Source organism: Micropterus dolomieu, linkage group LG12 (genome assembly GCF_021292245.1).
Source record: "Micropterus dolomieu isolate WLL.071019.BEF.003 ecotype Adirondacks linkage group LG12, ASM2129224v1, whole genome shotgun sequence".
Classification (NCBI taxonomy): Eukaryota; Metazoa; Chordata; class Actinopteri; order Centrarchiformes; family Centrarchidae; genus Micropterus; species Micropterus dolomieu.
The window spans coordinates 30,686,548-30,709,275 of record NC_060161.1 but is presented as its reverse complement, the minus strand read 5'-3'; the positions used below and the strand labels follow the sequence as shown (position 1 = coordinate 30,709,275).

The 22,728-nt window shown below is 38.0% G+C and overlaps 2 protein-coding genes across 3 annotated transcripts; both read right to left on the bottom strand.

Moving 5' to 3' along the window:
• Positions 1–4,554: 4,554 nt before the first annotated feature.
• On the bottom strand, positions 4,555–13,060 carry LOC123980349. Of its 2 annotated transcripts, none has more exons than XM_046064693.1 (5): positions 12,925–13,060; positions 11,063–11,400; positions 7,720–7,771; positions 6,573–6,916; positions 4,555–5,910 (listed from the first exon to the last, which is right to left on the bottom strand). In XM_046064693.1, the coding sequence occupies exons 2-5, from the start codon at positions 11,381–11,383 to the stop codon at positions 5,311–5,313; spliced, it is 1,317 nt and encodes a 438-aa protein (XP_045920649.1). In that variant the 5' UTR covers positions 11,384–11,400; positions 12,925–13,060; the 3' UTR covers positions 4,555–5,310. The 2 variants fall into 2 exon arrangements, with proteins under 2 accessions (XP_045920649.1, XP_045920648.1); XM_046064692.1 differs by lacking the exon at positions 12,925–13,060 and adding an exon at positions 11,735–11,990.
• A 4,916-nt stretch (positions 13,061–17,976) lies between these two features.
• Positions 17,977–21,498, bottom strand: LOC123980355 (endonuclease domain-containing 1 protein-like). The gene is made up of 2 exons (XM_046064702.1): positions 21,175–21,498; positions 17,977–20,499 (listed from the first exon to the last, which is right to left on the bottom strand). Exons 1-2 carry the CDS (start codon positions 21,496–21,498, stop codon positions 19,885–19,887), a joined length of 939 nt encoding a protein of 312 aa, XP_045920658.1. The 3' UTR covers positions 17,977–19,884.
• Positions 21,499–22,728: the final 1,230 nt, after the last annotated feature.

Below are 22,728 nucleotides of genomic sequence, written 5' to 3'. Positions count from 1 at the left end.
GAGACCGATGGTCCTTTGTGTTGCTGCGCATGACCCCCGCCAATTCACTAGGTGGCGATGTTGGAAAAACCTACAATCCTGTAAATGCAGCCTCAGGTACTGCAACTATATACTATGTTTTGTAATTACTACCTACTTGCCCAATGTTGAGAACACCAGCTACAAGCTTAGACTAAACTCTGTCCTAAGTCCACAACCTTATCGTTAATTTTTATTTCAAATCTGAATGCGACACATCTTGATTTATATAACACTAATACAACACACATGTACAGGGTGCAAATTTTACTTTTACTTAGCCAAATGTCTATTGAATATTCAGTGTATTAAATTTGTTGTATTGGTGTAAAGCATGGTGCACTTTGAGTCTTAAATTATCCTGAAAAAAATTGGCCTGGAGCCAAACACTTTCCGACCCGTGTGAGACCCCTGTATCTTTTTGTTTTCTCGAAATCTTGATTTAATTATGTTATTATCTTGGGGAAAATTATCACATTTTTAGTGATAATAACATGAATAACTTGAGATCTTGAAAAAACAAATTAAAATAACTCATTATAATGGGATAACAGAGTAAATAAAATGTATGGATTTTTGGCCTCTTAGGACTCCTGTACAGATCAAATACCAATCAATAATATTTTTCACCAACTAAATATAATTAAATCATATAAGCAACAGATTATATAGTTGACTTATAACTGCTCAATCATCCATCAGATATCAGAACTGAGAGGGTTCAATTCTAGCATTTAGCATGCAAACACCAATTTGATCATTTATTATTAAATTATTACTAAATTTTCACCTATCCAGAAGAGGACCCATACCTTTAGATGAGAGGCTGTGAGAAGAGTCTTGTCCTTAGGTGTGGATGTGAGTGTGAGTTGTTTGTCTATGTGTGGCCCTGCGATGGACTGGCGATCTGTCCAGGGTGTACCCCGCCTTTCGCCCGATGTCAGCTGGGATTGGTTCCAGCCCCCCATGACCCTGTATGCAGGATAAGCGGTTGACGATGGATGGATGGATAGATGGATGGATGGATGGATGGAAATCTAATGTGATTTATCAAAATCCTCTATGCATAAAGCCAGTAGCTGCTAAGAATGCTAACTGGTAACAAAAGCTTCCCTCTGTGTTTCTCTTAAAAAATGTCTATCAAGAAATCAAGAAAAAAAGTCTAATCAACCGTGATCAGAACAGCAACAAGAGCCCCAGAGTGAGAGAAACTTTTTTTGTGTCCCTCTCTTATCAGGAAGAACTCAAGTTATCTTCTAAATATGGTAAAAACATGAAATACAATTCAGACATTGGTCAAAGCTCAATTCTTCTACGTCAAACTTACAAGTGATCAGATACAAATAATGTCTAATAAGCTGATTTCCAGTTAGCCTGGTGCTTAAGAATGGTTTAAAAAAATCAACAACTGGTGACATTTACATAGGAAATTCAGAAGTGAGAGATCACTGTCTCGGTCCAACAGGAAGCTCAGCCTTAACTGAAGACGAGGACTTCTCCATTAGCGTATGTCACAAGTATGGACAGACCATTTCAGCAGCATGTCTGTGGTTACAAGTGTTGTTTTTCTCTGCAGCAGCACAGCTGTCAGAAAGCAGAACCAACATTCACAGTTCATTTCATGTTGCAGCCATCATGTCATGAAACCAGACATGATAACAATGAGAAACAGATTTGAAAAACAGATCTGAATAGTTGTATTCAGACTACACCAGACTGCTTCATTTACATGTTAAAATCAGAAATATTTTAATTTGCATGTATGAATTACAGTGTGGTTTCACCACAGAATGACTATCTGGCTGATTCAGTTAATCTAATGCAGGAAAAACATTAAAACTCAATGCTTTATAAATAGACCAGAAATAGATTTTAAAACTTTTAGAAAAGTTACCAGAATTATTTACATATTGTAGAAAAGAAAGAAATGTTCAGGGACTTGACCGAGGTCCCATCACTGTAGCTGGAATAAATCATCAAACTCTCTCAACTGGACAGAGTACAGTTTTCACTGAGAAAGAAACTGAAGGAATTTAACAAAATATGGCATCTCCTTCTTGGTCTACAGAAATAAATAATAAAATATCTGGAACACATGTAGCCACTGCCCTGTTTATTATTCCCCTTTTGGTATCAGTTTACTTCAATTATGTTCAAATTAATCTTTGGAGTCGTGATATTTATGATGATCAAAGTTTTGCTTTTTCTTTCTAAAATTAGAAATAAATATAGAAAAAATGATGTATGTAAAAACATTGTGAATATTCCTAGAAAGCATGGCTGTAGCACCTGATTCCTGTTTTGACAGGAAAATAATAGTTTTTGCGCAAAGTGGGCACAGTTTGTTTATAGAAGTGTTTTAAAGGTGTAATATTTAGGAGGATCTATTGAAAGAAATGCAATCAAAAAAATATAATTATGTTGTCACATAATGAACCGTTATGTTTTCATTACCTTAGAATAAGTAATTTCTATCCACATACTGTACACCGCAGGTCCTCAAAGTCGCCATGTTGCGCCACCATGTTTCTACTGTCTCTGCAGAGCGCATTTCATCACTACGGTGAGTAAGTACGTAAGTAAGTAAGAAGAAGAAGAAGAAGTGGTAGTAGTAGTGGTAGAGGTTGACTGGTTTATAAGTAAAACATTAAGAGAAATTTGGACAAGTGGAGGACCACACGTATTATTTAGCACAAGAGCCAACAGAACATGTTGGTTACCTTAGCTTCTACTGCTTGGAAAGGGAAGGTTGAGCGGTGAATATTGATGCATTCATAAGGTGTCGGAATAATAGGAAATGTTTTTTTCCTCCTTAAATCTTTATTGCAAAAAGAGAAATAAAATGTATATGGGACATAAAGAAGTACACAGAACAATATACAAGTATATAAAAAGGTACAAATAAATAAAACATTGGCATGGTTAGACAAGATATTAAAAGTGTTTAATGTTTTTACAGCCTTTTTGTTGCTGGATTTAGAAATTAAATTGATATATGACTTACCATGTTTTCCAAACTTAGGGTCGGAACCCAACTTGGGTTGGAGACCTGTTTTTATTGTTTAAAATGCAAAACAATGTTATGATATGTAAATACGTGGATGAGTTTTCTTTTTGGCTCCACTGCTTGAGGTTTTCTCTCTCTCTTCTTCCTAACCTGATCTTTGGCTATGCTCTCTCTGCTGTGCACATTCACACAGAATTTTTATGGCCGCAGTCTGTCAGTGTTGATCCTATGATGTCCAAACAAAAGTACAAGGATGAGTTTATTAATGTTGGCTTCACCAAAGCCACGAGGGCATGGAGAGGAGAGGTCTCAGTGGGTTTTATGTGGGAAGGAAGGACAAAGAACAGCATATTGGAGCTGGAGGATGCAATTCAAGGATTCACTGCATGCCTGGGTCTGTAGCAGTCTCAGCTGGGTGCAGGAGAACTGGCAATGTTTTCTGTCCTCTCTGCCTACCTGGAGAACACAGGTGTTCCTCTGATTGACTATGTGAAACAGAAGTTTGTCTGTCTTATTGAAGAACTTTAAATGGTACTTCCTCGACTCTCAGGGACCCCAAAACCTTCAGTGGGTTAAGGAATCCTTTCCAAGTTGTGCCATCACTAGAGCTTGGTGTTTGAAGTTAGAGGCACTGGTCACACTGCAGGTAAACAGTGGCAGTAAGATGCTATTTGAAACAACCACCCTCTCACGGTTTTTGATTTCTCATCTCCAGCAGGTGGAGTTCTCCTGTTTAGCTAAAATATGTAATATTTTGTTCAGTATGAATGATCGAATGCGGCATATTGATATTAAAATCTTTGTAGTTGTGTCCAGCACACTATGAAGTCGGAAGAACGACTTCATAACTCGGGGAACTGAGACCATCCGAGGAGCAAGTGAATGCACCGTGAGCCAGTTACTGCTAACTGTAGCGACTGATTAGCTCGCTGACTGGGAGCTCGGTGCCTGGGCCTGAAAATCTCCTCCCTTGGTAGTCCAAAGCTCCTGTGCTAGCAGTGTAAACATCAACACACCACTGGTGCTCAATGTCACAATGGGAATGACAGAATGTAACACTATGGGGACACAACAAGATATGTAGCGTAGCAGTGGTGTTATTAACAGGTGAAATCTGACGCTGAACTATTAATTCAAAAGTCGCAGGAATCTTCTTCTTGTGTTGAGCATAAATCCAACAGATTCTCACTCCCAAGTCGTCACGCATTGACGCTTGGTCAAGGCCCTTTGCGTCTCTTATTAACACCCTGGGTACCCCTTTAGCGTCACTTTTAGACATTTAAGGCTCTGTGGTCAAATTAGCAACACTTAGCAACAATAAATATGCAACGTCTGGTTGGACTTTCTAAATAAAATTCTAACGGTTCGAGACATCACCATTTTGAAACGGCACGTTATTAAAGTTGTCTGTTCGTAGTGTGCTGATTTATGAGCTTCTCATTCAAATCTCTTGCTCCAGTCGTCAATTACATTGGAAAAATACAAAAAGGACACTAGATGGTGCCACAGTAAATGAAGGACTCGTCACAGAATCTTAATATGTTATATTCTATAGAGATCAAAGAAGAATAGATGATTTACTGATTTACACTGCACAGTTTGGCCTTCTGTTTAAGGTTCATCAATTATCTGAAGACCAACAGGGAATGTTTGTAAAACCGCTATAATAATTATAAGATAATATCATGTAACTTCTCTTCATACAAGAAGTTTGAGATATTGATAAAAGCTTAATTTGATTCACTCTGAAGATAAAATCTCCACTTCACACACAGTATCAGACGTCTGCAGGTTATTTCATTCACATCCTCGTGTACATTTACAAAGTGTCTTCTATCTGAAACTAAGCGAAGGAAATTTTCTTCTATCCAGTGTCCAGTCAACAGAAGAAATTAAATTAAGCAAAAAAGTAAAGCACAGTAAAATGTAAACGAACAGCTCAGTCTGAAGATTCAAACATTTATGACAGAACAATTTTCAACTTGTTAATTCGGCATTGACTCATTTTTTAGTTAATTATCTTGATTAGTTTAATTATGCGTACATGTTAGCTGCTGATCCTTTTTTAAAGTTTATTTCACTCTTAAACATAATGAAATATTTACAGATTGAAGGCTTTGTTTGAATGTCTCTTTTTCTTTTTACCAAAGCTTTATATTTTCCAGGTTGAACCCCACAGAAACCTCTGTATTCACAGATGTGGTAAAGAGAGAAGCAGATGTAGATGGTGGGATGGCCAGAAGTGGTGTCAAAGGGGCAGATGTTAAGTGGGAGGGGGAAAATTGTTAGGTTTTTTGGCATTCGCAGTCTGGGTCTTGGTTTTTGTAAAACTCACTAACGGTTGTTTGGAGAGGACACTTTGTTTCAGGAAAGGCTATTACAGTAAGTTCTTCACGGAGCTTCTCCAGAGTGATAGTGGGCAGATATTTTCCTTTAGGTTCATCAGGAACATTTTTGCCCCAGTGTGCACTTGCTATCCATTTTTTCTCTTTGGGGCTTTTGCAGCAGAATGCTGACCAGAGCTTGGAGGGAATATTAACCCTATTATTTGGTTTGTTGTTGTTGTTGTAGTTGGGTATTGCTCCAGTTACCACATAGGCTTTAATAGAACCGTTCTTGTCTTTGCAATATTCGTCCATAACACATTTGATGCACTTCTCCATTCTGCTCCAGCTTCCCCTGTTGAATGATTCTTCTTGTGGAACGATGTTGGTCAAAGTAAAGGTGGAGTTTTTGTCAGATATCTGGGACCCATAAGAGTTTGGAATTAAAGGGCCCCTATTATATGCTGTTTTGTTTGTGTAATCATTGTCCCCAGCCTGGTTGGTGTAGGTCTTGTTTTTGTCTACATCACACATGTTCTTGTTCTCGTCTTTGTTCTCAAGCTGTAAGAGTTAAAGATTAAGTTACTGATGAACAATGTAGTAATAAGGTAAATTAAATGCACAGTAAAAATATCCTTGAGTTGAATAACAGAATTTAGAAAAAGCTGCACAGAAAGGCTCAGCCTGAAATCTTTTCTTTCCCTGAGTAACAGAGATCCAATGTTGTCCAAAAACTATTATTATTAACTATCACACCAGTGAGCCTCAGTGCTGCACTGTGCGACATGTTTCTTCATCATCATGAACTCAACCCACATTCACCGTCCTGCTGCCCCAAATACTCACAAGTAAAAAATGGGGATTAATCCACACTTTTAAAAATTAAAATGACACAGACGGAGTAGGGAAGTCAGAAAGTACTTTTAGTACAGTTGGTGTTTCTCTGACAATAACAAAAACATCATAGAATATCAGCTACCTTATCCATTAATTTAAATGAATAATCATACAATGTAATTCTATAGTTTAGCAGTGAGGTTTGTGGGTCTACACTGCTAGTGCTACTACATCAACAAGCCTATCACTGACAGTATGATGATGATTATTATTCCCAGCAGGGGTACAAGTTTTATTATTGTTTTATAGGCAATAGTTATTGCACCCAAACTGCAATATTAATGTGTCTTTATTTAGTTTTTCATGAGTCAATAAGAAAAACACACCTGTGGCTCTATCTTCCAATGCGGCGTCTTGAATGTTCCCTTCTCTGTTTCCCCTGTGTACTTGTAGGCGGAATACACAGGAATCTTGTTCCTGGTGTCATAGAGCGTCAGAAACCTTCTCTTATTGTCATAAGTCTGACATATGAATTTGTATCGGTACTGGTACTTCATTTTCTTGTCCTCCAAGATGCCTGTGACATCTGGTGGATTTTTTTTGAGGAGAAACTGGTCACAGTCGGACACCTTCTTCACCACTTCAGCCACTGTGGGAACAATGGAAAGGACGGCAGCGAGGAGGAACAGATACCACATCTTCATGGACGTCATCGTCAAACACTGTGTGTCTTTAGGTCAGAGGAGAGAAAAACAACCATCAAACGTTACAGTTTTCTTCAGTTTAAACCACAGCAACAAAGTTACATTAAATTATCATGAACTTGGCAGTGTGAAAAGCCTTGTGTTTGGTTAAAGAATACACTAAGTACAGGCTGTTCATCGGGATCTTTCTCCACACGTCTTGGCTCACTAAAGTTGCAGAAAATAAGAGCTACAGACAGACAAGCTATGATCAGGTAGCGCAAACATACGACGACCAAAATGTAATGTAAATAAATGGAATGGAATCATATCAGCAACAGATTACCAAAATTGTCCACTTATCCCAAAGAGGACCCATACCTTTAGATGAGAGGCTGTGGCCGTCACCGTTCAGAGATGAGTCTTACAGGAACTAATACGATTTATCAAAATCCTCTATGCATAAAGCCAATAGCTGCTAAGAATGCTATGCTAACTGGTAACAAAAACTTCCCTCTCTGTTCTCCTCAAAAAATGTCTATCAAGAAATAAAGAAAGACCAAAAATATAAAAAGTCTAATCTACAGAGATCAGAAAATCAACATGAACTGTGCCTCAGAGTGAAAGAAACCTTTTTCGTGCCCCTCTCTCATGCAAATTGAGGACAGGAAGAACTCAAGCTTCTAAATATGGTAAAAACATGAAATATAGTTTAGACATTGGTGGAAGCTCAGTCCTTCTCTTCTATGTCAAACCTACAACACGTGATCAGATACAAAGAATGTCTAATTAGTCGCTTTCCAGTAGGTGCGGTGCATGAGGTTGGTGTAAAAAAACTGGTGACGCTTACATAGGAAATTCAGAAGTGAGAGATCTCGGTCCAACAGGAAGCTCAGCCTAAACTGAACACAAGGACATCTTCATTAGCGCAGGTCACAAGTATGGACAGACCATTTTAGCAGCATGTCTGTGGTTACAAGTGTTGTTTTCTCTGCAGCAGCACAGCTGTCAGAAAGCAGAACCAACATTCACAGTTCATTTCATTTGGGCAGACATTCAAACAGAGTCACAACCAAGTTCATTTCTAATTATCATTCTCTTTGTGTTATTATTGTCCTTCGGGGTGGGAAGGGATGCCAAGACGTGAGGAATGGCCATAATTCATTTTGCAGGACCCAGGACAATATTATAAAAACAGATTTTTTCAAACAGGGATATCACGAAAACTGATACCAAGTTAAGCTACATACTGTCAGGCATCACTGAAGTATCCTGAAGTCTTTAAATGTGCATGTGGCACCTTTTCACCTCTTTTCACTTTTATGGCCCCTGTGTTTCAGCAGGTTTTCTGCTCATGTTCAAAACTTTCTCTCTCCGCCAGATCTGTGTTCTCGAGAATAAAATTGCAATCTAATGAGAATGTAGCCATAACCTTTTAAAAAATCTGCCTGCCCCTGCCCTGCGATGGACGGCGCGATCTGTCCAGGGTGTACCTCGCCTTTCGTCCGATGTCAGCTGAGATTGGCTCCAGCCCCCCTGCGACCCTGTACGCAGGATAAGCGGTTGACGATGGAGGGATGGATGCCCCTCTGTTGTGCATTACCCTGCGTTATCGCTACTTTGCAGCGGATGGTTAACAGTTTGTGTTGCAAATACACTGACTAGACACTGACCAATAACATATAGGCTTTATTTTATTGTTTTGATTAAAAATTTGCTGGGGACAATTCAGCAATCAGTGACAAGCCATGAAGCTGTGAGTAATGCTCTCTCTCTCTCTCTCTAAATGCTGGCAGGCAGTAACAGAAGGGGGCCAACTTTAGTTTCATATTCAGATACAGATTAAACTCTGAAAAACATCCAGTTAATGATTACACGTAGCCTACTATTTAAATCTCTTCACCTCGTGAACCACTTTTAAAACTGGGTGTTACCAATGTTTTATTTTTTTTTACTCAGCGTCCTGTCCAGCTTCTCAGTGCACGTTGTCCAACACCAACTTTGGTTTATACTAAATTTGACATTGTTTCTCTATATTGTAATAATGGCCAGAAGACAGTTACAAGTCGTCAATTTTCTGCAGCCTATTTGAAATAAAAGGTGTTGTTTCCATGTAAAAAGAGCCCAGAACACCACGGCCAAAGCAGTTGTATGTCAGTAGTGTGCTGATTAAATCTCTTGCTCCAGTCATCAATTACATTGGAAAAATACAAAAAGGACACTAGATGGTGCCACAGTAAATGAAGGACTCATCCCAGAATCTTAATGTTATATGCTATAGAGATCAATGAAGAATAGATGACCTCTAGCCAGTTGGATATCACACTGATTTACCCTGCACAGTTTGGCCTTCTGTTTAAGGTTCAGCAATTATCTGAAGACCAACAGGGAATGTTTGTAAAACAACTATAATAATTACAAGGTAATATCATGTAACTTCTCTTCATACAAGAAGTTTGAGATATTAACAAAAGCTTAATTTGATTCACTCTAAAGATAAAATCACCTCTTCACACACAGTATCAGACGTCTGCAGTTTATTTCATTCACATCCTCGTGTACATTGAATCATTTTTATAGTTAATGTAATGAATTATCTTGATTAGTTTATTTATACATACATGTTAGCTGCTGATCCTTTTTTAAAGTTTATTTCACTCTTAAACATAATGAAATATTTACAGATTGAAGGCATTGTTTGAATGTGCATTTTTCTTTTTACCAAAGCTTTATATTTTCCAGGTTGAACCCCACAGAAACCTCTGTATTCACAGATGTGGTAAAGAGAGAAGCAGATGTAGATGGTGGGATGGCCAGAAGTGGTGTCAAAGGGGCAGATGTTAAGTGGGAGGGGGAAAATGGTTAGGTTTTTTGGCATTCGCAGTCTGGGTCTTGGTTTTTGTAAAACTCACTAACGGTTGTTTGGAGAGGACACTTTGTTTCAGGAAAGGCTATTACAGTAAGTTCTTCACGGAGCTTCTCCAGAGTGATAGTGGGCAGATATTTGCCTTTAGGTTCATCAGGAACATTTTTGCCCCAGTGTGCACTTGCTATCCATTTTTTCTCTTTGGGGCTTTTGCAGCAGAATGCTGACCAGAGCTTGGAGGGAATATTAACCCTGTTATTGAGTTGTTCGTTGTTGTTGTTGGGTTTTGCTCCAGTTACCACATAGGCTTCAGTCACACCATTGTTGTCTGTGCAATATTCGTCCATAACACATTTGATGCACTTCTCCATTCTGCTCCAGCTTCCATGGTTGAATGATTCTTCTTGTGGAACGATGTTGGTCAAAGTAAAGGTGGATTTTTTGTCATATATCTGGGACCCGTAAGAGCTTGGAATTAAATGGCCCCTATTATATGCTGTTTTGTTTGCGTAATCATTGTCCCCAGCTTGGTTGGTGTAGGTCTTCTTTTTGGTATACAAACACATGTTCTTGTTATTTCTGTTTTCAAGCTGTAAGAGTTAAAGATTAAGTTACTGATGCAGGCAGAGTAACAATACAATAAATTAAATTTACAGTAAAATATCCTTGATCCTTTAGTTAAATAACAGAATTTATGTAAAGCTGCACAGAAAGGCTCAGCCTGATATCTCTTCTTCCTCGGAGCCATAGAGCTCCAGTGTTGTACAAAAACTATTAAAACCCATCACTGTTGAACTGTGCGACATGTCCCTTCATCACCATGAACACACACACTGTAGTTTATTTTAACTCAGCCCACATACACTGTCCTGCTGCCCCAAATACTCACTAGAGTACAAAATGTAAAAATAGTAGAAAAAAAGCTGACCCTTTTTTAAAAATGAAAATATATGAGAGCTGTTTTTAAAGATTTAGGAACCACAGAAAGTATCGGTAGTACTGTTGGTGTTTTTCTGGCATTAACAAAAATATAGAATATCAGCTGCCTTATCATTTAATTTAAATGAATAATCATACAATACAATAATTATATAGCTTAGCATTGAGGTTTGTTGGTCTACACTGCTACTATATCAACAAGCCTGTATCACTGGTATGCAGTATGATGACGAGTTTTATTCCCAGCATGGATACAAGTTTTATTATTGTTTATAGGTAATATAGCATTTCTACTGTGGGATGGCCCGAGCCGTTATTACTTGCACCCAAAATACAATATTACTATTTATTTAATTAGTTTTTTATGAGTCAATAAGAAAAAACACACCTGTGGCTCTATTTTCCATTTGAGACAGGGCCTTCCCTTCTCTGTTTCCCCTGTGTACTTGTAGGCAGAATACACAGGAATCTTGTTCTTGGTGTCGTAGAGCGTCAGAAACCTTCTCTTATTGTCATAAGTCTGACATATGAATTTGTATCGGTTCTTGTCCATTTTCTTGTCCTCCAAGATGCCTGTGACATCTGGTGGATTTTTTTTGAGGAGAAACTGGTCACAGTCGGATACCTTCTTCACCACTTCAGCCACTGTGGGAACAATGGAAAGGACGGCAGCGAGGAGGAACAGATACCACATCTTCATGGACGTCATCGTCAAACACTGTGTGTCTTTAGGTCAGAGGATAGAAAAACAACCATCAAACGTTACAGTTTTCTTCAGTTTAAACCACAGCAACAAAGTTACATTAAATTATCATGAACTTGGCAGTGTGAAAAGCCTTGTGTTTGGTTAAAGAACACACTAAGTACAGGATGTTCATCGGGATCTTTCTCCACACGTCTTGGCTCACTAAAGTTGCAGAAAATAAGAGCTACAGACAGACAAGCTATGATCAGGTAGCGCAAACATACGACGACCAAAATGTAATGTAAATAAATGGAATGGAATCATATCAGCAACAGATTACCAAAATTGTCCACCTATCCCAAAGAGGACCCATACCTTTAGATGAGAGGCTGTGGCCGTCAACGTTCAGAGATGAGTCTTACAGGAACTAATACGATTTATCAAAATCCTCTATGCATAAAGCCAATAGCTGCTAAGAATGCTATGCTAACTGGTAACAAAAACTTCCCTCTCTGTTCTCCTCAAAAAATGTCTATCAAGAAATAAAGAAAGACCAAAAATATAAAAAGTCTAATCTACAGAGATCAGAAAATCAACATGAACTGTGCCTCAGAGTGAAAGAAACCTTTTTCAGGTAGTGCAAACATTAGACAATATAAAATACAGCAGGTCTGTGCTGAATGCACAAAAGTGTTCTGAGAAATAGTTCACACCAAGAAATGTTGATTAACAAATAACAATGCTATGAAAAAGGTTTATTTGCACAATAAGCCTGCAATGCAATTTAAATATAGAAGAAAACTGTGTTGTCCAAAAAAGTAACTTAAGCTAAAAACAATAATAAGCTACAGATTACTGCATTAAAAAATAATATTTTTATATTCTGAATTGTCACCTGCCACCTTAATTTTGTGCTTTCCTGGTGCAGATAATGTCTCCATATTACTTTGTTGAAGAGGATAAAAAAACATATTCACCCACTGTGGGACTCTAACACAGTCCTTACAGTGAGTGTCCCATGCTCTAACAACTAGCTAACGAGGCACACTGATGCCAAAGTTACTTGCTGACCCCTGTGCTGGACTATCTTTTTTTTTTTCAAGATCTGAACGTAATTGTCATTATCTCGGTAAAACAATATTTTTTCGAGATATTGACAAAAATAACTTGATTTTAACTCATTGTCACAGGAAAATGGGGGTGGCACCTCACAGCAAGAAGGTTGCAGGTTCAAACCCCGGTTGCCCTAGGCTTTCTGTGTGCAGTGTCTATGTTCGGGTGACGGGTGTTTTGTACCCCGCCTTCCAGCCCCCTGCAACACTGTACACTGGATAAGTGGTTGACGATGGATGGATCACGGGAAAACGGAATAAATAAAATCTACGTATGGCTGCATAGGGTTTCCATATAGATCGAATAACCTACAATAACATTTTCCAACAACTAAATGTAATTAAATCATCTTATATAGATCATATGACTTATAACTGCTCAGTCATTCATTGTAACACCAATTTGATAATTTATTACTAAAATTGTTCACCTATCCAGAAGAGGACCCATACCTTTAGATGAGAGGCTGTGGCATTCGGCATTCAGAGAAGAGTCTTACGGGAACTGCCTTTCAATTGTAGAATGAACAATGTGTTTTTGTTTAACGCTGAAAAAATCTAATAAGAATTATTAAAATCCTCTATGCATAAAGCTGCTAAGAATGTTATGCTCCTTCTCCTCAAATGTCTATCAAGAAATAAAGAAAGATCAAAAATATAAAAAGAGTCTAATCTTCAGAACAGCAACAAGAACCCCAGAGTGAAGACACTTCTTCATGTCCCTCTCTTATACAGGTGGAGATCAGGAAGAACTCAAGAGATCTTCTAAATATGGTAAAACATGAAATACAATTCAGACATTGGTCAAAGTTAAATTATTCTGTGTTAAAACATGTGACCAGATACAAAGAATGTCAAAATAGCTGTTTTCCAGTAAGCCTGGTACAAAAAAAAGGTGTTGATGTCGGATAATTCTGGTGACACTTGCACTGTAAATTCAGAAGCCTGAGGTCCAACAGGAAGCTCAGTCTCAACTGAAGACGAGATCTTCTTCATTAGTGTAGGTCACAAGTATGGACACACCCATTTCAGCAGCATGTCTGTGGTTACAAGTGTTGTTTTTCCCTGCAGCAGCACAGCTGTCAGAAACAACATTCACAGTTCATTTCATTTGGGCAGAGTCACAGCCAAAGTTTATTTATAATTTAATTTAATTTCTGATGTTGTCAATGTCTAATATTGTCTTCTAATTGGTATCAAAATTCCTTTGAGGTGGGGACGGGATGCCAAGAAGTGAGGCTCAGCCATAACTCATATAGTCGGACCAGTGACAGCATTGTCAAAGCTTATAAAAATATTGAAACAGATTGTTTGAAAATTTCACACACTGAAAGCAGCTTTTAAAACACTGACCACTCATCATGGTGATGAGAGAAAACATTCATCACGCGAAATTCTACTTTGTGTGAAAGTGAAACAGGTGAAAGTGTGCGACAAGTGGTAATGAGAACACTCATTACAAAAAAACTGTGATTGGTGGATTGCTGCTTGTGGAAGGTATGTCAGGAGAACCGACAATTTGGTCGATACCGAAGTTCTGAAAACGAAGGTACAGGGGATCCAACAGGTTAGAGGGCGCCAAGTGCAGCTGCAGCAACAGCTCCGCCTCGAGTCAGCGAAAAGAAAAGGAGTAATAATAAATTCACAAAACAGGATGCAAATGGTTCCATCAACTTTTTAGACTGAAGGATGAAACACTTTTAACTTAGCGAAGCACCTCAGACAGACTGAGTATCAGTTCACGTTAAATTTAACAACGTATCCAAAACACTATCCTTGTTATACTCTTATCCTGAAATAAACATTACCAGTCCATTTGTTTGAGACAGCTGGCATTGCTGTATCACTTAGCCAACTATGTTCTGCATGACGTTTGCATTGGCTAAATGCTAAAGGCCACCGTGTTTAGGCTAACATAACTCGTAGTAGCAGGCTTCTTGTTGTTGTGTTTTAAATAAAAAAATAGAAATGTAGGGGTTTGCTGGGGACCCAGGAGCGTACACAAAGCAGATTAACAGTGAACTCAGGTAGATTTATTTACAAAAGGCAAGGATGTGCAAACAGATTAACTAAAGCGTGGGAATTGTGCATAGGGCTCCGAGGGCTGGCAAGCAGTGGCTTCCAAGAACACATTTCTGGGCTGGAGGGCAGCATCGCACAGAATACAGTTCTGAACAGACAGGCAGCGTCTTCAAACACGAGTGGCAGACTCGGGCAATCAATTGTTAATTGCAAGTTGAAAAACTAGTAGACAAAAGAACTCTACTTTCATTTAAGCGTGGCTAGCGTTGGTTAGAGCCCTGCATTTCAGCCCGAGCCAAATTGCTCCCGACTTATTTACACCCCAGAGTCCGGGCTTCGGGCCAGTTTTCACGTCATAGCTTAAATGCGGGCCGGGCAACAGGCCTGTATAAAGCTTCTCCTTTTTAGGTTTAAAACATCCGAAATGCCGTTTCTCACGGTCCAATGTGCTAAAAACAAATTCACAATAGCCTATTCAACTTACAAGACACACACAAAAAAATAGACATGCTGGCCAGCCAAAAGAAAGAATGGCATTTATTGTTTAATGCAGCCATTAAACCAAAGTCACTGTGAATCATTTGTGATTTTTAATGCATCTCCAGTAGGTTATTTTATGAGCTTTTCACTATTTACACAGATTTTAAGTTAACAGAGTGTTAAAAATAAGGTGTATTAGCAAGCTAAAGAAACTACACAGAAGACAGGATAAGGAGGAGCAACCGGGAGTTTGGAACAAATCCGTTTTCCACCTCTATTTGTCTCGGTAAGCTAGTGAAATCCAGGATGATTATAGTAGTGATGGGCAAAGCGAGGCTTCGTGAAACACTGAAACGTTTGAAGCAATGTTTTCCGGAATTGTGTCGAGGCTTCAAAACACTCGTCTCCACGGTGACACCTACTGGTCACTTTTGATATCGACACATCTTGGTAGGGGTTTCATTGAAACAATGATTGACCAGCGTTTACAATTATAACCGTCTTATCAATAAATGATCAACAGGATTTTGGAGAAATCACTATACAACATACAAACAAATGCCTTCAGATTGTCAGAGACAGCAGATGGGGATTGCAATAAAAGTGTGTTTAAATAAAACACATCTGTGTGTTGTTTAATAAATAATCACTCATTTAGCTGAAGCTTTTCTCAAAAGCAAATCACAATTGCTGTCAAAGGACGCACCTTGAGAGTAACTAGTGGTGTCTTGTTCAGGGACACGTATCACAGTGGGAATCGAACCCACATCTCTCCCACTATCCTATCCATTTTCACAATCGGAATACTTTATTGATCTACGAGGGTGAATTCTTTGTTGCAGATACTCGCAAGGCATAAAAGGAAAAGAAATAATAGTAGTTGAAGTTAGTGAGTAGAGAATATAATAAAGTAGGCCTATATGAACCATTGAATATAGTAATAAATGTGGATATCTACAGTAGCTTATTAAAAGAGGTATAATGATAATTAGCAGGAAAGCTATAGGCCCTAGTGTAATAATAATTAATGAGTGCTGGCAGTGATGAGGTGTAATGGATTAAAAATCTGTAACTTGAGTAAAGTTGAAGTTGTTTCAAGAATGATAAATGAAAAATGGAACAATGTCTCACATTTGTTATATGTCAAGAATTTTATTAAGAAATATTCAACTGTTTTGAGACTGAGTCGGGGTTTTTTTTCATAATTGACATCCCCAGCCTTGGAAAAATGTGGTCACATGGAACATTTGTTGCTGGCAAAAGTATTTTTTTGGCCTCCAGGTGCGGATATACAGTAGCTACTACAACACATCACTCCAATAAATCAAAGGATTGTGTGTCCTTGGAACAAATCTGTCAAATGAGTTAGAGGCTGATGTGCGGTTTGTTCCAAACACTTTGAATCAAGCGTAGCAGCAGCAGGTGTGCCACCTGTCGAAACAGGGGTGAAACGCACCGAAGCCTCGCTTCACTGTGGTCACGTGACATTGACGTTTTGAACCACGCTTTGAAGCAGTGTTTCGAAACGTCTGTGCTTCGGGATCTCGACACAGCGTCGACACGTCAGTATCGAGCGTCCCATCCCTTGCTAATAGTGCTAACTGTGTGTGCAGCGCTACATTTGCTTGTATTTGTATCAAGAGTTAAAGGGTGTTCACGGCCTGGCGCCGTAGAAATTGATTTCTGACAGTGACACAAAGTTTTATTTGTTTTTAGAAGTTATTTTTAAGTTACCTAAGCACAGCTGCTTTTATGTTGATTTGCTTTGTTTTAAGGAGTATCTGAGTGAATTACACAGCATTGCTATTGAAGGGAAGATTATAAAAAAATACTATGGTTTTCTAGGATTTTATTTTAATGTTGTGTGTGGAAATGTTAAACCTTAATGTGTAAATTCTGCTGTGGAAAGATAAAACGTTATGTTTTCTGGTAAGGGTACTGTAATTAGAGTACTGCGTTGCAACTTAAGTTATGTGTTGCAACTTAAGTTATGTAGAGCCTGTACTGCCTACAGTTTTCCTCATACAGTGATAAGAGTAGCTTGATGTAATTTCTGTTGATTTATTATCAGCTGTTATTGAATAAGTACAAGGTTGTACATGTTATATGCTGGTTACTGTAGATATATGTAGATATTGAGCTGAGATTTGAAGTTGATAAATATAGCCTCCCAGTGTGATCTTGAAGAGACGCAGATCATCGAACAGGAAAGTATCGGTTGCCTGAGCTGGTACAAACACTTCATCCAAAAGTGCCAACTTTCCTCTTAAACAAGGAAACTGTCACAGAACTATTGACTAATACTGGAAGTGATCACAAATAGATTTTTCATTTATTTTAAAGGGCCCGTTTTTTTTTTTTTTCATGTATATTATGTAATTGTGTTTCAACTGTTACTTGAAAAGTAATGTGAGTAAAGGTTACTGGTTACAACTTACCTGGCCTGATACTTCTTTTTATGGGTACAGTTTGTATCACTAAGCTCCTTCCAAACCTAGCATAAGTAACCTGGTAATGAAGCTGGGCTTTTTATTTTTAATTGGTGACTTGTTAGATCGCTTGATGTGTGATATAACGTTACCATACGAGAGAGATTACCACAGCGGTAGACGGCATAGTGGATGTTTTCAATCATTGTCATGAAGACAATGAAGAAGGGTTGTTACATTTCGTAGGGGAATAATTCAACCCCTTGGCCCTTGTAACTCTGTTTTAAGGGCCAAGGGGTACATTCGAAAAAACAAGGGGTGAAATGGGATTGGCCCAAAGTGGGGAAACTATTTATAAAAAACCAACATGGTAAAATTACGTCGGTTAGAGGCTCTGAATTTCAATTAATTGTCCAGCCCTAGTGCTCCTGAATAATTTTTTGGTCCTCGGGTATGCAATCTATTTTTAGGGACACATGCAGCTGAAATGGTCGAATTGTAGAGCCCTGATTTAAGTAAACTTAATGTAATGCAGCCGAGACGTCTTCCAAGTTGAAACACGATAACGATGAGAAAAAGTTGAAAAATACGTTTATTTTCTTCTCAGATTATACCACATTGCTTCATTTACATGTTAAAATCACAAATATTTAACACTGGGGACTCCTTACAGGGGTTTGGTTTACTGTAATTATTTATTTATCGTAGAAAAAAAACAAATGTTCAAGGAGGAGACAGAGATGACATCACTGTAGCTGGAATAAATCATCAAACTCTCTCATCTGGAGACAAAACAGTTTTCACTGACAAACCAAAGGAATTTTACTAAATATGACATCCCCTTCTCAGTTACAGGGAAAACAAAATCTAAGTAGTGGTACAATACAAATTACCAAATTTAGAGTAACAGGATGCTGTTTGGTTTTGTGATATATTCTGCACACATGTCTTTTATTGTTTGTTTGTCTCTTAGACCAAAGTAGGACAATTTGTAATTTAGACTATTTTAATATCCAATTACTCAATTAAAGACTTACCAATTTCTACAGAAATATATAAGTGAAATATCTGGAACACTTATAGCTGCTTCCCTGTTTAATATTCATATGGTGATATCAGTTCACAGAGTCATGATATTTATAATGATCAAAGTTTTTCTTTTTCTTTGTAGAATTAGAAATGTATTTATGGAGACATTTTCAAATATTCCTATAAATTAAGTCAGTACCTGTAGCACCAATGTTTTGACAGAAAAATAATGCTTTTTTGAGCAGAGTGGCCACAGTTTGTTTATAGAAGTGTTCCATCAACTTTTAGACATTGTTCCCAAGCAAAAATAACCAAAACACCTCGGCCAAGGCAGTTTTAAGTTTGCTGATATAAGCAATATATCTTGTTTTAATGTTTATTCCAATCATCACTTAGTTTACTGCTTTACATTAGAAAAGGACGCTAGATGTTGCCCTGGGGCCTCAGTAAATAAAGGGCTCATGACAGAATCTTAAAATATGTTCACAAGAGATCAATAAAGGATAGATGGACCCTAGCCAGTTGGATATGTAATGGAAATAAACCGAGATGTAAATTAAAGTTGGCCCCGAACACAGAGTTGTCTTTGCCGTATTTATGAGGCCTCAGAGGTACAAGTCATACCGAGTACAGAGCAGTCTGCAGGAGAGTATAAAGGAAGGAGAAGAGTGCATGTGTTTTACGGAGCTGTGGAGTGTGGTTGTTTTTAGCATCTGTTGGACTACAGTTGAAAATTAGCCTGCTGGCTAACACTGGCACATTTACAGAAATGTTGATTAATGTGCACTGTCCTTAAATAAATAAATGAGTCTGGTACTGTGTCCGGCCGGATTGGGCCCAGGGTCATGAGTGTGAATGAGAATAGAGAAGTAGGAAAGTACAGAGGATGCCGTAGTGGAGAACACTGAACTGACGGTGACCTCGGTGAAGTACATTTTGATACATGAATGACATCAAACAGTATGAGAAACAAACAATAATGCTATGAGATACAAATTGCCATAACAGATATTACATTGCACAGTTTGGCATTCTCTGTATGGTTCATCAATTATCTGAAGACCAACATGTTTAGAAGCCTGAAGATTCAAACATTTGTGACACATTGTGAAACATTTTCAGGTTGTTAATTCTGCATTGAATAATTTTTGTAGTTAAGATGATGCAATATCTCGATTAATTATTTTTATATATGCGTTCATGTTAGCTGCTGATTATACATTTTCATTCAATTTTGAACATAGTTGAATAAACAAAGATTAAAGGTTTTGTTTGAATGTCCCTATTTTTCACCAGAGTTGAATATTTTTGTTGTACAGATTGAACCTCAAAGACACATCTGACTACAGATGTGGTAAAGGGAGAGGCAGCTGTAGACTAGGCAGGACTCGATATAGTTGACCAGATGTTGTGGTGAAAGGGGCAGATGTTACATGGGACAGGCAGAAGTGGTTTAAGTAGAGGGGGGGCATGAGCAGTTGTTAGATTTTGGGTAAAACTTAGTAATCTTTGTATGGCGAGGACAATCTTTTCCAGGAAACACATCTACCTTCAGTTCATTGAGGAGTTCTTCCAGAGTCCAGAATCCAGAAGTTTTATATTTTTCATTTTTCTTTCTAGATTCATTTTCTGAAACATTCTCACCCCAGTGTGCGCTTGCTATCCATTTTTTCTCTTTGGGGCTGTAGCAGCAGAATGCTGACCAGAGCTTGTCAGGAATATTAATCTTGTTATTGAGTTGTTTGTTTCTGTCGTTGGGTATTGCTCCAGTAACCACATAGGCTTTAGTACCACCGTTGTTGATTTTGCAGTATTTGTCCATAACACATTTGACGCACTTCTCCATTGTGCTCCAGCTTCCCCCGTTGAATGTAATTGCTTGTGGAACAATGTTGGTTAGCGTACAGGTGGATTTTTTGTCAGATGTGGTGGATCCATAAGAGTATGGAATTAAATGGCCCTTGTTAAACCCTTCTTTGTTTTCGTAATCTTTGATCCCAGCTTGCTTGACGTAAATTGTGTTGTCATCTGCATTACACATCATCTTCTCATTCGTTTTTCCCTCAAGCTGTAAGAGTTAAAGACCAAGTTACTGATGCAGGCAGAGTAACAATAAATTGAAATTCATGCACAGCAAAGATTTCCTTTAGTTAGTTAAAATTGTTAAAACACATCAGTGAGCCTCATTGTTGCACAGCGCAACATGCTCCTTCCTCATCATGAACACACACACTGTAGTTTATCCTGCTGCCATAAATACTAAAGTACCATTCCACTGCTGTAAATAGTCCCTAACAAATGCACAATTCCCTGCTGTTTAAGTAACGTTTGCTTATAAACAGCTGAGCATTTAAACAAAAATTAAAAATATATATGTGACCTGTTTCTAAAGGTTTAGGAACCACAGACAGAGTAGAGAATTCAGAAAATATTTTTAGTACTGTTGGTGTTTTTCTGACAATAACAAAAATATAGAAGATCAGCTGCCTTATCCATTAATTTAAATTAATAATCACAGCAGTGAATTGAATGGAGCTGCACTGGGCTCAACCTGGATTGATAGATTAGCGTCCTAAATGCATGTCTTATATAAAAAGGCAGTGCAAAGTTTTATTATTGTTTAGTAGGTAATAGTAGCATTTCTACTGTGGGTGTGGATGCACCAGCAGTACTTGCTTGTACCAAAAATATAATATTATTATTTATTGATTTAGTTTTTCATGAGTCAATAAGAAAAACACACCTGTGGCTCTATCATCCATTTGGGTCTTTTGAATGTTCCCTTCTCTGTTTCCCCTGTGTACTTGTAGGCAGAATACACAGGAATCTTGTTCTTGGTGTCGTAGAGCGTCAGAAACCTTCTCTCTTTATCGTAAGTCTGACATATGAATTTGTATCGGTTCTCGTCCATTTTCTTGCCCTCCAAGATGCTTGTGACATCTGGTGGAGTTTTGTTGAGGAGAAACTGGTTACAGTCGGACACCGACTTCACCACTTCAGCCACTGTGGGAACAATGGGCAGGACGGCAGCGAGGAGCAAGAGATACCACATCTTCATGGACGTCATCGTCAAACGCTGTGTCTTTAGGTCAGAGGAGAGAAAAACAACCATCAAACGTTACAGTTTATTTTCTACAGTTTGAACCAGTAACAAAGTTACAATAAATTATCATGAACTTGGCAGTGTGAAAAGCCTTGTGTTTGGTTTGAACACAGTTCATCAGGGTCTTTCTCTACACTTCCTGGCTCACTAAAGCTGCATAAAATAAGAGATACAGAGACACAAGCTATGATCAGGTAGTGCAAACATCCGACCATGTAAAATACAGCAGGTCTGTGCTGAATGTAGTATAGTATAGTTGAGATTACAGGCTGATAATTTGACGTCAGCAGCATCGACATGATCTGAATCAGTATGCAGTCCACTCACCCCTTACCTAATTAATTATTTTGTCAGATTTAGAGACCAGCAGCTGCATGGACACTTTACCTCACCTCTAATGGTCCCGTGTAGCAGGTGATTTCTTTATTGTGCTGTATTGATGTATAACCGTTTCCTTTAACTATTAACTTTAATGAAAGAGGTTGCTGTCAGTAATTTAAACATTTCCGCTCACAGTAATGTTGCTGAAATATCGTGGGACATTTAAGCAGCAAAACAAAAAACTGTAGTTATAAAGTTGACAGTTTCACTGTATGAACCTGGACTGTGTGTGAGACCTTTTGGATGTTGAGAAGAACACACAACATTAATTAACTTTGAGCGATCAGGAGATTTAAATGATTTAAACCAAGCCCATAGTTGGTTATGGCCACGGTTTAACATTTTTACGGTCATGTCTAATTTTTTTCTGCATGGGGATGTAATTTATTTTCATCTTTCCGCACCCAAAAATACTGTTTTGTTTTGCTCTTATCTGATTTTGAGGAAATTTAAAGCAACATCAGCCAATGTTACATTTGCCAAACACATTGGCCAGTCCTCATCCAAAAAATATTTTCTTTTGTAACATAAAACAATGAAAATTACAGTACATAAAACAGGGTTATAGTAAACTATTTTCTCTGTTATACTTATATATTATTATTATATCACTAACTATCTCTACACTGCAATACAAGAGAAGTCATAGGCAAATTGTTATTGTTATTATTGTTATTGTCTGCTGACTGAATGAGCAGCGCTACAAAAATTTCACATGATCATTAAAGAGCAACAGGTGCTGCTGTAAGAGTAAAGTTAAGTGACGTTTAGTTACAGTGTGTAAAACTTGAGACTTAGTTCAAAAGCCTCACC